Source organism: Lampris incognitus, chromosome 1, assembly GCF_029633865.1.
Source record: "Lampris incognitus isolate fLamInc1 chromosome 1, fLamInc1.hap2, whole genome shotgun sequence".
In the NCBI taxonomy this organism is placed as follows: Eukaryota; Metazoa; Chordata; class Actinopteri; order Lampriformes; family Lampridae; genus Lampris; species Lampris incognitus.
Window position 1 is genome coordinate 123,503,221 of NC_079211.1, and position 13,668 is coordinate 123,516,888.

General features: G+C 42.1%; 1 protein-coding gene across 4 annotated transcripts; it reads right to left on the reverse strand.

Moving 5' to 3' along the window:
- Positions 1 to 1,047: 1,047 nt before the first annotated feature.
- Positions 1,048 to 13,165, reverse strand: ewsr1b (EWS RNA-binding protein 1b). 4 transcript variants are annotated; one of them, XM_056283793.1, is made up of 16 exons: positions 13,112 to 13,165; positions 12,567 to 12,603; positions 12,343 to 12,394; positions 11,679 to 11,817; positions 10,700 to 10,916; positions 9,152 to 9,420; positions 8,858 to 9,014; positions 5,870 to 5,907; positions 5,229 to 5,261; positions 4,487 to 4,602; positions 4,271 to 4,400; positions 3,986 to 4,096; positions 3,770 to 3,896; positions 3,580 to 3,680; positions 3,142 to 3,400; positions 1,048 to 1,449 (listed from the first exon to the last, which is right to left on the reverse strand). In XM_056283793.1, the coding sequence occupies exons 1-16, from the start codon at positions 13,125 to 13,127 to the stop codon at positions 1,413 to 1,415; spliced, it is 1,839 nt and encodes a 612-aa protein (XP_056139768.1). In that variant the 5' UTR covers positions 13,128 to 13,165; the 3' UTR covers positions 1,048 to 1,412. The 4 variants fall into 4 exon arrangements, with proteins under 4 accessions (XP_056139768.1, XP_056139788.1, XP_056139777.1 ...); XM_056283813.1 differs by having other exon boundaries at positions 9,152 to 9,414; positions 11,679 to 11,820; XM_056283802.1 differs by having other exon boundaries at positions 5,870 to 5,904; positions 11,679 to 11,820.
- Positions 13,166 to 13,668: the final 503 nt, after the last annotated feature.

Consider the following 13,668-nt stretch of genomic DNA (forward strand, 5'->3'; position numbering starts at 1 on the left):
TGCTCTCGCTATTTTACACGCTGAAGCCTCGCATGGATTGCATCACCTTCAGGCCGCGAAGGAGGCGTAGGGAGAATGCTTTCAGTTGCTTGGCTGCAGGCGCCCGGGTGGGCCAGAGGGGTCGCTGGAGAACGACGAGTCCCCGAACACTACACCGATCTACACCCACTATCCCTCGGGTAAGGGTGGCCTAATGAATGCCTTACCCCGTGGACGCTCTGGCCGTGACCGGTTACGGCGAGTCTGGGATACGAACCTCGCAGCCACATGACGAGCGGACTGCAAGAACGGCGGTTTATGCTGCTCGGCCACCAGAGCGGCCAATCTTAACATCTTTGACAACCATATGCATAACTGTCAGTGGTGGAATCTTATCATTTTGAAACAATGTTGCAATGATGGTGAATTTCAGATGAATTTCAAGTTGTGGGGCGTCTGGGTAGCATAGCAGTCTATTCTGTTACCTGCCAACATGGGGATCACCAGTTTGAATCCCTGCGTTACCTCCGGCTTGGTTGGGCATCCCTACAGACACAACTGGCTATGTCTGCGGGTGGGAAGCTGGATGTGGGTGTGTCCAGGTCGCTGCACTAGCGCCTCCTCTGGCCGGTCAGGGTGCCTGTTCGGGGGAACTGGGGGAATAGCGTGATCCTCCCATGTGCTATGTCCCCCTGGCAAAACTCCTCAGTGAGGTGAAAAGAAGCGGCTGGTGACGCCACATGTATTGGAGGAGACAGGTGGTAGTCTGCAGCCCTCCCCAGATCAGCAGAGGGGGTGGCGCAGCGACCGAGAAAGCTTGGAAGAGTGGGGTAATTGCCCGGATACAATTGGGGAGAAAAAGGGGGAAAATAATTTTTTTTTTTAAAAATTCAAGTTGCTTGAATATTCAAAAGATGATGAATTTCAAGTAACTTTCTGAAAAGTGTTTTGGAATGAAACCCTCATTTATTGATGGGGGAAAAAGTGCAGCATAAAAACATTTGTTCCGGGACCATTTGTTGTGACTGTCAAACAGAAGGGGGGGCGCAAATAATAATTAAAAAAAAATTTTTTTTAAACATCAAACAAGTAAATTTATTTCCCAAATGTGTTATTACACAGCTGTCACCCGTTTAAGGGAAGTGGAGGCATTTATAATAAAAATGAAAATACTTGCATTAAAACAATACACTGTCAAAATTTGCATATTTATAAAAGCAAAACAAATCATGCACATGAGAAGATGATCATGAAGCAAAGCAAGAGTAAACAAGTACTAAAAAAATAACTACAAACACTTATATGAGTTAAATGATACTGCAGCGGGATGTTCAAAAGCAGCACTGCAACCGCTAAGGTTTGGAATCATAAATTAAAGAAAAAAAATCTTAAAACCATTTCTGCTCCAAGTGTGATGCGCAAGGAGCCATCTTTCAGTATGGTCGGTCTCTGCGTTCTTGACGATGGTCCCTGGCAGAGAAGAAAGGGAATGCTCAATGACAATGTTTTTTTTCTCCTCTTTAAAACAAGAAAAGTCTAGTCATCGATGGTGTCTTACCAACATGTTCACCAATGCTCATGGCGCTACTGACTGGGTAAGACAGTAGTGCTCTGAACACTTACACAAAAAAACCTCCAAGTTCTGACACTCAAAGTTGGATCAGTTCATCTGGACACGTTTATCGAGAGAAATGTTTCATCACTCATCTAAGTGACCTCTTCAGTCTCAACTGACAGCAGGTATCCCCACCCTTATAAACAATAGTGTCGTAACGACCAAAAACCATCTGTTTCATATGCAAATTGCCGTCAGCATTAAGTAACGTTTCAATAGCCAGGTGTACCATTCAGAGGATTTGGGTATGTTTGCAATCATCACAGCATTGTAAGATGCTGACAGATGTACTCTTAAGCCCTCCCCCCGGTTGAGGGATGGTCATTGCCTCCTAACAAGATGGCCTCTTTGACTCCCTGTTTAAACAGCGTTCCTCTCCCTATCAAGGATGTGCACATCCTCATCCTTGAAAGAGTGGCCACGGGCCTGTAGATGGGTATAGACTGCGGAGTCTTGGCTTGTTAGCTCTTCTGTGTTGTGCCATCCTCTTGGCCAGTGTGTTTAGTTTCCCCAATGTATAAGTCACAGCAATCCTCCCAGCACTTAGCAGCATACACTATATTGCTCTGTTTGTGCCGGGGTAACCGATCCTTGGGGTGGACCAATTTCTGGCTCAGCGTGTTTTGGGGTTTGAAAGCAACTGAAACGCAATGTTTGGAAAATATGCGTCTCAGCCGTTACGACACTCCTGCCACATACGGAATAACCACGGGTTTACGCTTAGGCAGCTGTTGTCCTTCTCTATTCGATTGGCTGGTGCACTGTTTGGGTGTCTTCCCGGCTTTGACAAATGCCCAGTCAGGATAAACACATTTAACCAGGGCCTGTTTAATGTGGGATTTCACCCCTTACCTGGCCGCTATGTGGGTGGGGATGTTTTCAGCTCAATGGTACAGCGTCCTGATGACTCCTAGTTTGTGCACCAGTGGATAATGAGAGTCAAACCTTAAGTACTGATCAGTATGTGTTGGTTTACGGTAGACATCAACAACCAAATGTCCCCTATCACCAATTGCAATTTCAGTCTAAGAAGGCTAACTGGTCATTTTTCACAACCTCCCCGGTGAACTTGATGTGGTTGTCCACAGAGATTATGTGGTTGGTGAAATGTTGTACATCCTGAGATTTAGTGTTAACCCAGGTTGTCGTCCACAAATCTGAACCAATGACTAGGTGGTGTCCCTGGATAGGACATCAGAGTCCCCTTTTTCACTTCTTCCATATATAAGTTGGCCACTATAGGTGAGACTGGGGAACCCAGAGCACAACCATGCCTCTGCCTATAGTACTGCTCCTCGTATGTGAAGACATTTATAAGGGTGGGTATACCTGCAGTCAGTTGAGACTGAACAGGTCACTTAGATGAGTGATGAAATGTTTCTCTCTCAATAAACGTTAGTCCAGATGAACTGATTCAACTTTCTTTGATTTTCTTACCTGGCTTGAGAATGCATAAAGACACTTAAGTTCTGACAGGGCAATGTCTGACTGGGTATAAAGGCAAGGGCAATATTACCTTTTTATGAAAGCCCAGACCATCTGCCTACCTCATATCCATCTTGCCAGGCGGGCCCATTCCTCTTCCACCTCTGCCACCCATCCGGTCCATAGGTGGTCCTCCCCGACCTGCTCCACGAAATCCACCTCTGTCCATTCCACCTCGCCCTCCTCTGAATCCACCGCCACGGTCTCCTCCCCAGCCTCCACGGAAACCAGGGCCACCTGGCCCTCCAGATCCACCTGGTCCACCACGGTCCATGCCTCTGCCGCCACGCATTCCCATACCACCTCTGCCTCGGTCCCCGCCTGAAAATGAAACAATGCTCACATGTAATCTACATCAACACTGATTAATCAGAAGAATGCACCATTATGGTTTGTAAGGCTAGTGCATAGTGTTTGATGCTTCTAATGTACAATAAAGTTTTTTTTTTTGCATCAAGGACTAGGCCAAGCAGACAAAATACAAAATGTTGTGTTCATACCTGCAGGTGGAAATGGAGGGCCACCACCTAGACCTTCTGGTTTGGGAGCTTTGCACTGGTTGCACTCCATCCTCCAGGCAAAGTTTTGGTTGCTACAACCACTAAAACATAACCAATTTGATAAGTATTAAAAACCAATGTTTCTTCTAGCAAATACATCTAGGCTAGAGTATCACATAGTAATACATACGGGTTAGGACACTCCCAGTCCCCGGCTCTCTGCTGCATATTTCCTCCAGAAGGTCCTCCTCGACCCATTCCACGTGGGCCACCTCTTGGAACAAATCCTCCACGCTCTCCTCCACGGCCCATCATACCTGGGGGGGAAAATAAATAAAAATAGAGGTAGTACAGCCAATCACATTGGGTTCAGTTTGTGTTAAATGGACATAATGTTACCATTTACCTCCACGTCCCATCATGCCATCTCGCATGGGCATGCCACCTCTCATCCCTCCCATCATTGGTTTGCGACGCGCCATTGACACCTTCAGCCTTCGTCCTTGGAACTCCTTGCCTTATGAAAAAAAAAAGGGGGGGGGGGATTAAGTTTCCAATAGAAATTTGCTAATTAACAACTTGGGACAGATTAGCACTGGTGTAAATTATCTGCACTGTTTAAATTATTGAAAATTTTAAAAAATATTTATTCACAATTTAATGCACTCTGAAACAAGTCAGTATAACCTACCATCAAAATGCTCCACAGCTGCTTTGGCAGTGAATGGTTCCTCATAGGATAGGGTAGCATCTCCTTTGGGTTTCCCTGAATCCTTGTCTGTGTAAATGTTGATAGCAGCCTGACCCAATCTCCGGTTCGTCTGAAAATATTTAAGACATGTATACACATACTGTTGTGTTCTCTTTATCCGTTTTTGTCACCTTTCTGAAAGCTTAAAGAGCTTACCCTGATTGTTCCGACATGTTTAAAGAAATCTGCCATCTCTTCCAGGGTGGCATTCTCAGTCAGCCCTGTGATGTAGATTGTGCTGTTCTCAGAGTCATCCTGCTCTTCGGGGCGTCCTGGGAAATACAATGTAAGCTGAAGTTCCACTCCGACAAAACTGTGTGGTTCTACCATTTCTATATTTAACTGGAAATGTTTGAACGAAATTTGTCCACTTTTTGAGATTTTCTTTTCTCCCTTTTTCCTCCCCAATTGTATCTGGCCAATTACCCCACTCTTCCGAGCTGTCCCGGTCGCTACTCCACCTCCTCTGCTGATCCAAGGAGGGCTGCAGACTACCATGTCTCCTCCGATACACGTGGAGTCGCCAGCCACTTCTTTTCACTTGACAGTGAGGCGTTTTGCCAGGGGGACGTAACGTAGCGCATGGGAGGATCACGCTCTTCCCCGCCCAGTTCTCCCTCCCCTCCCCGAACAGGCGCCCCCGACCAACCAGACGAGGAACTTGTGCAGCGACCAGGACACATACCCACATCCCGCTTCCCACCGATAGACACGACCAATTGTGTCTGTATGGATGCCCGACCAAGCTAGCGGTAACACAGGAATTCGATCCGACGATCCCCGTGTTGGCAATGGAATAGACCACCACGCTACCTGGACACCCAAAATTTGTGCACTTCTTGCAAGAAATTTGTAGCAATTCTACAGCTGTGTTAAAATGAGTATCTCGAATACTCACCCATTTCACGCTCTCCTTCGCTGCTCAGTGGTCCTGCAGTCAGTCAAGCCGGGGGAAAGACAGAAGGGGGGGGGGGGAGTCAGTTTCTGCAGCAAGCCACCACTACTCCTGAGGAGCTTTATAAGAGATAATCCAGACACTCCTTACAGACGCTGTCAGCCATATTGGAAAGTTGAAAATGGTACCTTATGGTAGACCACATTTCCTTCTCAAGTGGTATATTGATCGTTTGGAAAATAAAATACCTCAAGACCCTTCTGCAAATAATTGTGTGCCATTTGAGAAGCCTTTAAGACCAGATATAAATCCTCAAAAAACCCCAAGAATTCAGTCCATGAGATTAAGGCAATCAAAACAGACACACATTTGTTGCCAGCAGTAATTTGTCATTAACCTGTCAAAAACTGTTGTTGTGAAACCATAAGCAGTGGCTGTTGAAAATAAACCAAGTACCCCAGAAAGAAAAAAAAAATGGTCTCAGGCATCCAAAAAGAATCCCTTCTAATTTTTTCAGATGGTTTGTTTGTGTAAATAAAAAAAATGAGTACCACAATGTAGCACATCAATATTCGGAACATATTTGTTCAAAAAAAAATTTAAGGTTTGGAATGGACTAACCAGTGTAATACTCGTTAACTTACCACCGGGCTTACTGAAGCCACCTCTGTCTCCAGCGCTGCTATGGGGGAATAAATGGAGATATGAAGGCGATATCCCTTTTACAGCCACTTCCACACCTTGAACAAAGTGGCTTGATTGAGGGAGTAATGAACAGTTCTAACTAAGCCTGGCAGCAATTAGGAACTCCCCAAAAAAAAAAATGTACAATCCAATCTATGGGGAAAATTGTTACCAACTATGTAATTTCTTTGCCAAGTGACTACAATTTCATTAACATTGTTCAGTAGTGAATACAGAATAATAGTTATACTTATGACTAACAAATTTTTCATTACCAGTGGAAAACACGACAAAAACCCAGACATTTGTACAAAAAGGAAAACATTTCAGATGCATTGATTTCATAACTACTACCTAGCAAAAAGTCAACTCATGACAATTTTGCAGATAAAGTTCAAAACAAAGTTTACATCTTAAGCAGATTAAGTATACAAGAGTTTTAAATCTACAATGCATCTGAAATTTCACAAAATAATCAGGTGATCATATTCACCCTTTCAATGCGAAAAGAAAATCTAACAATTGTACATTATTTATGAAAAAAAAATCTAATTCTATTTGACCTTATTACAGCGTTTACTGAGGTTAGGAAAAAAATTAAGAACAACAACTTGGTCAATATATTTGCCCATCATGCTTAAAAAACAAAAACAAACAAAACACCATCCTCAGTTCTTGGAATAAAGAAGACCCCGAATCTTTGTTAAAGATCCCCTCCTGCTGCTTAAGCTTCCGGCACTGTACTGAGTACAGGTACTTTTTACAGTATAGATGGTTTTTAATGGCTCTCACTGTTACCTGTACGGTATAAATGTGACAAAGCATGTTAAAAAGTGCTCAAAAGAATGTGATCAAACATTTGTATTCCAAACCACAAAAACAAACATCTTAAAAATTACGACACATTATTAGACAACCATATCCCCGTTTCCCAGACCCCTCATTCCTGTGCCATAGTTTTAGAGATACTATGTGGTTGTGTGTAAATTTACCTTGATGTGAGGCATGGTAGTGGGACGTATGCTTGGTAGTACTTCATGCGATTTTCCCTATAATTATGATCACCCGATAATGCTATACTTACGAGCATCACCCGACACAAAGTTGGTGGTTAGATTCCCTTCTACCAAAAACTTAGGAACCCAAATGACGCATGATACCAATTAAAAGTGTAACTCAATGGTAAACCTTTTTTAAATAAATGACCAGGTTTAACAAGTTGTGCTTCTTAAAATGGGAATACTCGTTTTAGAATAAATTAGTTTACATATACTAACCCTTTGACCAAAATTTAACATAAAATGCTCTCCTAAAGGCAGATCCCACAAAAAAAGACTTATCTGTGATATCATGAAGATTATGACCTGAAGCGGCTCTGTTGAAAATAAATGGGAGATCTGTGGATTCAATGTCTTTTTAGCTTTCAACCCATCACATTTAGAGAAGTGATGAAGCCTCTGTCAACCCAAAGGAGAGGGGGAAAAAAAAGTTCTCAAATCCCCAATGGTTCTCTCAACACTATCCTTTCCAATTTTTCTTAAAAAAATCATCTCATGTATGGCTGTTCCCAACTCAGGCATCGATTTCAGTTCATCTCAATTCTGTTTATGAAGGACAGTACAAAAACACTAACACAAACAAAACTGTCCCAAGGCATATGAAAAACAAAGTACCAAGATTATCAGTCATTTCCCATTTAAACTTATGAAATTGATGGAACGAACGGATTTTGAAACAATTTTTTTTAATAAACACCATTTTAGCAAGTGTCACCAAAATCTACAAGGCCCCAAGAAAATAGTTATCTTTCAGGATCCTGTCTAGTATTGATTGTGTTCATAGCTGATGCACAACGAAAGAATGCCATTTGACCGAATCTAGTTTAAACTCCTGTTGTTTTCTGTGCCTCTCAAAAGTCCATTACGGGATTATTATTTTTCTCTAGGGCATTACCATGCAATAACATTGTTTTTGTTCTTTTTTACAACTGAACTTGCAAGTAAAGCATCAATCAATCAGGTAAATTAACAACAAATTCTTGGTGACAATGATGGCCTGGCAAAACTGCAAATTGAAAACTCTGAAAACTCTGCAATGTGAACAACTGCCAAGTGCTTTCATGTAACAAATTTGCAAAGCTGAAATAGTACATCTTCAACTTCAAATGAGACCCAAATATTAATGAGCTGGCTGAACTTTTAAATGCGCTTAAATCCCTTTTGCCAGACAGTTATTTCATGTTAAATGTGTGCTTTGCATATCGAAAATGAAGCATTTAAGTTGTATGCCTCCCAGGAGACCCATGATCATAAAAACTTTTGAATGTTTGGGTTGGTGGTATGTGCAAGTGTTTCAGCCTCCCTTAAAATCATGAGCCACTCAAAGTAATGTGACTAATGAACCACAGTAAGTCAAACTTAAGATTTAAGCAGGCACTGCTGAGGTAGAATGGTACCAGGGTTACTACCGTTTAGTACTTTCAATTAAAAAAGCCACTTTAATTTGGAGAATGAATGATTTTAATCATTACCCAATGTTTATGACCATAGACCAATCGTGATATATGAACTCCCTAAAATATCATTTACTTACAGAATTGTACCATTATTTTTTATTATTATTAAACACTAAATATGCTTTAGTGTAACAAGGGATGTACAACTAAAACGTTATTATTCGCACAGGTTTTTGTTTAATTACAAAAATTAGAACACTATTGTCTTACCTTTGGCCATTTAAGAGGCAGAGCTGGGAGACACTAGATGAATATCTTTGACAATAAGTAGCCTCATACTTATAGCGCAAGATACATTTTTTTAGCTGCTAGTATCTTCTCAGGAACTACTCAAAACATGTACTGTAACATGTACCGTCTCAGCCCTGCCCTACCTGGCCACAGCACCTGGAGGGAAAATAAATGAGGATTAATGGGGAGGAGAGGAACTTACCCCATACCACGGCCCATGCTGCGCCCGCGATGCATCATTCCACCACGGTCAAAGCCATCTCTCCCAGGCCCTCTGCTTTCTCCTGCCCCCGGGTACCTTGCAGGATCTGAGCTTGGGTAGCCAGAACTGCCACTTTGGCCATCCTGTCTGTAGCTACCTACAGCGAATTTAGTTTCATTAAAATACTGTATACTGGTGTACACTCATAATTTATAATTTCATAAAATTAGACTGCACTGAGAGACAAAGAACCAAGAACCAAGACATGGTCAAAGGCCAATACTGTAGGCTTACTGTAATGGTTGGACTGGCTGTAACTTGGAGGTCCACTCTGTTGGCCATATTGGCTGGGTGGAGGTTGTCCGTAGGAACCTGAGGTTTGTGGAGGGTAGGCAGAGGGAGGACCCTGTTGCTGCTGCTGTTGGGGCTGCTGTTGGTAGCCGCTTTGCTGCTGAGCGTATGCTCCCTGCTGAGTCTGGTAACCCGCCTGCTGCTGGCCATATGCTGCTGGTTGGGAATAGCTGCTCTGACTGTAACTAGTTGGTTGACTGTTGGCACTGTAGCTGAAAGAAAGACAATAATAAGCAAAAATGATTGAACTACACTACCGTTCAAAAGTTTGGGATCACCCAAACAATTTCGTGTTTTCCATGAAAAGTCACACTTATTCACCACCATATGTTGTGAAATGAATAGAAAATAGAGTCAAGACATTGACAAGGTTAGAAATAATGATTTTTATTTGAAATAAGATTTTTTTTACATCAAACTTTGCTTTCGTTAAAGAATCCTCCATTTGCAGCAATTACAGCATTGCAGACCTTTGGCATTCTAGCTGTTAATTTGTTGAGGTAATCTGGAGAAATTGCACCCCACGCTTCCAGAAGCAGCTCCCACAAGTTGGATTGGTTGGATGGGCACTTCTTTGAGCAGATTGAGTTTCTGGAGCATCACATTTGTGGGGTCAATTAAACGCTCAAAATGGCCAGAAAAAGAGAACTTTCATCTGAAACTCGACAGTCTATTCTTGTTCTTAGAAATGAAGGCTATTCCATGCGAGAAATTGCTAAGAAATTGAAGATTTCCTACACCGGTGTGTACTACTCCCTTCAGAGGACAGCACAAACAGGCTCTAACAGGTACTATTTAATGAAGATGCCAGTTGGGGACCTGTGAGGCGTCTGTTTCTCAAACTAGAGACTCTAATGTACTTATCTTCTTGCTCAGTTGTGCAACGCGGCCTCCCACTTCTTTTTCTACTCTGGTTAGAGCCTGTTTGTGCTGTCCTCTGAAGGGAGTAGTACACACCGGTGTAGGAAATCTTCAATTTCTTAGCAATTTCTCGCATGGAATAGCCTTCATTTCTAAGAACAAGAATAGACTGTCGAGTTTCAGATGAAAGTTCTCTTTTTCTGGCCATTTTGAGCGTTTAATTGACCCCACAAATGTGATGCTCCAGAAACTCAATCTGCTCAAAGAAGTGCCCATCCAACCAATCCAACTTGTGGGAGCTGCTTCTGGAAGCGTGGGGTGCAATTTCTCCAGATTACCTCAACAAATTAACAGCTAGAATGCCAAAGGTCTGCAATGCTGTAATTGCTGCAAATGGAGGATTCTTTGACGAGAGCAAAGTTTGATGTAAAAAAAATCTTATTTCAAATACAAATCATTATTTCTAACCTTGTCAATGTCTTGACTCTATTTTCTATTCATTTCACAACATATGGTGGTGAATAAGTGTGACTTTTCATGGAAAACACAAAATTGTTTGGGTGATCCCAAACTTTTGAACGGTAGTGTATATCTTGAAAATTCCTAAGCCTTAAAGCAAGTCCCACATACCTCTGGGGTGCAGCAGGAGCAGCCTGCTGGCTGTAACCAGGGTAGGCAGACTGTGCAGTATATCCTGGCTGAGAACCATAAGACTGAGAGGCAGCAGGAGCAGCAGCAGCAGCAGCTGCAGCAGCAGCAGCAGGAGTACTTTCATATCCACTAGCCCCATAACCCTGGGCAGACTGTGAGTAGCCATGAGCACTGGACTGAGCAGCAGGATAGCCAGCTGTAACAGAAATTAAAGATGAAGAAAAAATAAATAAATCTGCAAACCAGTTAACAGCCTAGACATTGCAGCCACTCACAACAATGGTGGTATATAACATGAAAAAAAAATCAGACTAAAAATGTGCAATTACTAAAAATTAGTACAAGCAAACAAGTGACAGTCCATTCAAGGATTTTGGATGTACTGCCCATTTTGAACCCTCAAAATTAGTAATTTCGCAACTCCACATATTTCAAGTGATCGTTGAAATCGATCAACAGACCATTCCTGAATGTGATTTGATATACCCATGGGGAAATTCCTCTCTGCATTTAACCCGTCCTAGATGTGTAGCTAGGAGCAGTGGGCAGCCACCGTGCAGTGCAGAATAGCATTTCTGAATAAGTGAACTGGTTTAGGAAGACCAGGTTTGCTTGGCTGGCAATAGTGCTATTATGACCGAAAACTAAAATGGCCACAATCTAATCTACACAGTTCTTGAGTAATGAATTTACAGCAGTCAGGAAATTCTAGTATTACTTTTCCAGTCAGCAATTATTTAGACGTCATTGGTCCCAGAGTATTACACTAGTTGTGGTATTCATTTTATCCAGTTAAGAACTTAATAGATTAAAATATATACACCAAACCCATTTTACTGGCTACTAAAAATCACAGGTGCAAATTTGCATTTCCTATATGTCTAAAATCCCAATTGCATTATCTGTGGCTTTAGACATATCTAAAAGGAAGACAGCACCATTCCATGTCATAATTTACCTGATGCTGGCTGCCCATAAGAGGATCCATACTGTTGCTGCTGCTGAGCATAGGCCCCAGCTGCTGGTGCTGCTTGAGAATAACCCGTCTCCGCTGCAGCAGGTTGAGCATATGACCCATAACTCTGCTGGCTGTAGCCCTGCTGAAGCATGGGGGGTGAACAATAGCCGTAACAGATATCTATCATTAGATATTACAACTATCCGTGACAAGTTTTCAGGGAATAGCTAACTAAAATGAGAGAAATCTGTCTGTGCATGTCTGGCGACCGGAGGAACAGCGCCTCTCTGCCACCGCAATTTCCACTGGGGTCGGAGGGGGATTACACTCAAACGGGCACTGCACTAGTTTATCCTTATACTGAGAATTCATACAAAATTACTCAAATCTCACCACAATACGTTTCATAAGGTCCATACCATGACAATCATTTAAACGGCTTAATATCGTGAGATCATTTAAACACTTATGTGTTGTTTGCACACGGTGTTGCGTAAAACTAATAAGCAAACATTTTCCGATTGGGCCAATTCAGTGTCCGTTGTAATCGGTGAATGAAAAAAACGTAAAAAAATACTTTTTGACTATAGACGATGACTACCTTGGTAAGAAGAACAGCCTATATAAATTAGCTATTTAGCGAAACAAATAAATGAAATTTCACCTGGGCAGACTGTCCATAGCCTTGCGCGGGCTGAGCAGCATAGGAACCATACCTGCAATTGCACAAATAGCACTTAATTGACCAATCGCGATTACTGTTCGAGAAGAACAGTTGACCCACATGGGTGTTCCCTAAAGATTAATCTTTGTCAAATGAGATATCAAATCTCAAGCCTGATAAGTTTACAGTTTCGGAAACTTCACAGCAGGATTCAAGATTCTCACCCTTGTTGGGCTGTGGTTTGACCGTAGGAACTGTAATCTGCATGAGAAAAATAAAAACATACATTGTCATTAACCAACAAAAGCCGCGCTACGTTAGCCCATCTGAGTTAGCATTCAAACAACGACCGAACTCCTTGGCGCGCCTGCACCAGCGTCATTGAGCGAACGTTAGCAACGCATTATCCCAAACACGTCGAACAGTAAATGAGATGAAAAGGAGGAATTTAAAAATGCTGTACTGGCTGATGACGATAAAAATATATAAAAACAAAAGCGTCGGTAATTTATGATTTGATATTTGCTTCACAGTCATTTGTTATCGAAACTGGCGTGCAGCCATCCAGCTAAGACGGAAACAATTCATGAGCCGCTTAGCTAGGCCTCGTGCCGAATTCACCTTGATAAAGTAGCACAACTTTCCTTTTAAATTCCGATTGGTTTAAAACACTATAATCAAACTAAATTTACACAATATGTTCTCACTTTTAGATTACTCTCCAAAAACATGAAATATTACTCAAAGAACGATTTTTTTTTGTACCCACCGGGAGCCGACGCCATCTTCTACGAAAGTGTGTGACTGCGGTTGGCAAAATGCGTGATGGGTCTCAAGTCTCGTCAGCCGATCTCGCGAGAACTACATGAGGTTTTCTTTTGGCGGATGCGTCTCCCCAAAAATGGCTGTGGCTGTAAAAAAAAGTGCTGTGGGCGTGGGATAGAAGGCCGTGAATTGAACATAAATTCAATCAATCAATCAAGTTACATTTTTTACAGCGCTATGACTGAACTAAAGATGGCAAGGAGTAGTGATGGTGAGGGTGAGAGTTAGGATATGGATTTAAATGATTGAACTGAAGTACGGAAAAATAAACAAACTAGGAAGCTTGAGTTAGGGCTGAACAACATTATATTTGTTTTTGTGTGTGAAAGATACTGGAGTATTTAAGAATGAAAACGAGTAACTTAATTTCACCAGATATATAGCTACAGCTTTAACTTTTAGGCGACAGGCAAATCCATGAATACTGGGGTGGCATCCAGCGCTTTACCTGTGCCATCATCAGGGTTAGTGGTTGTGTCAGGAAAGGGCATCCAACGTAAA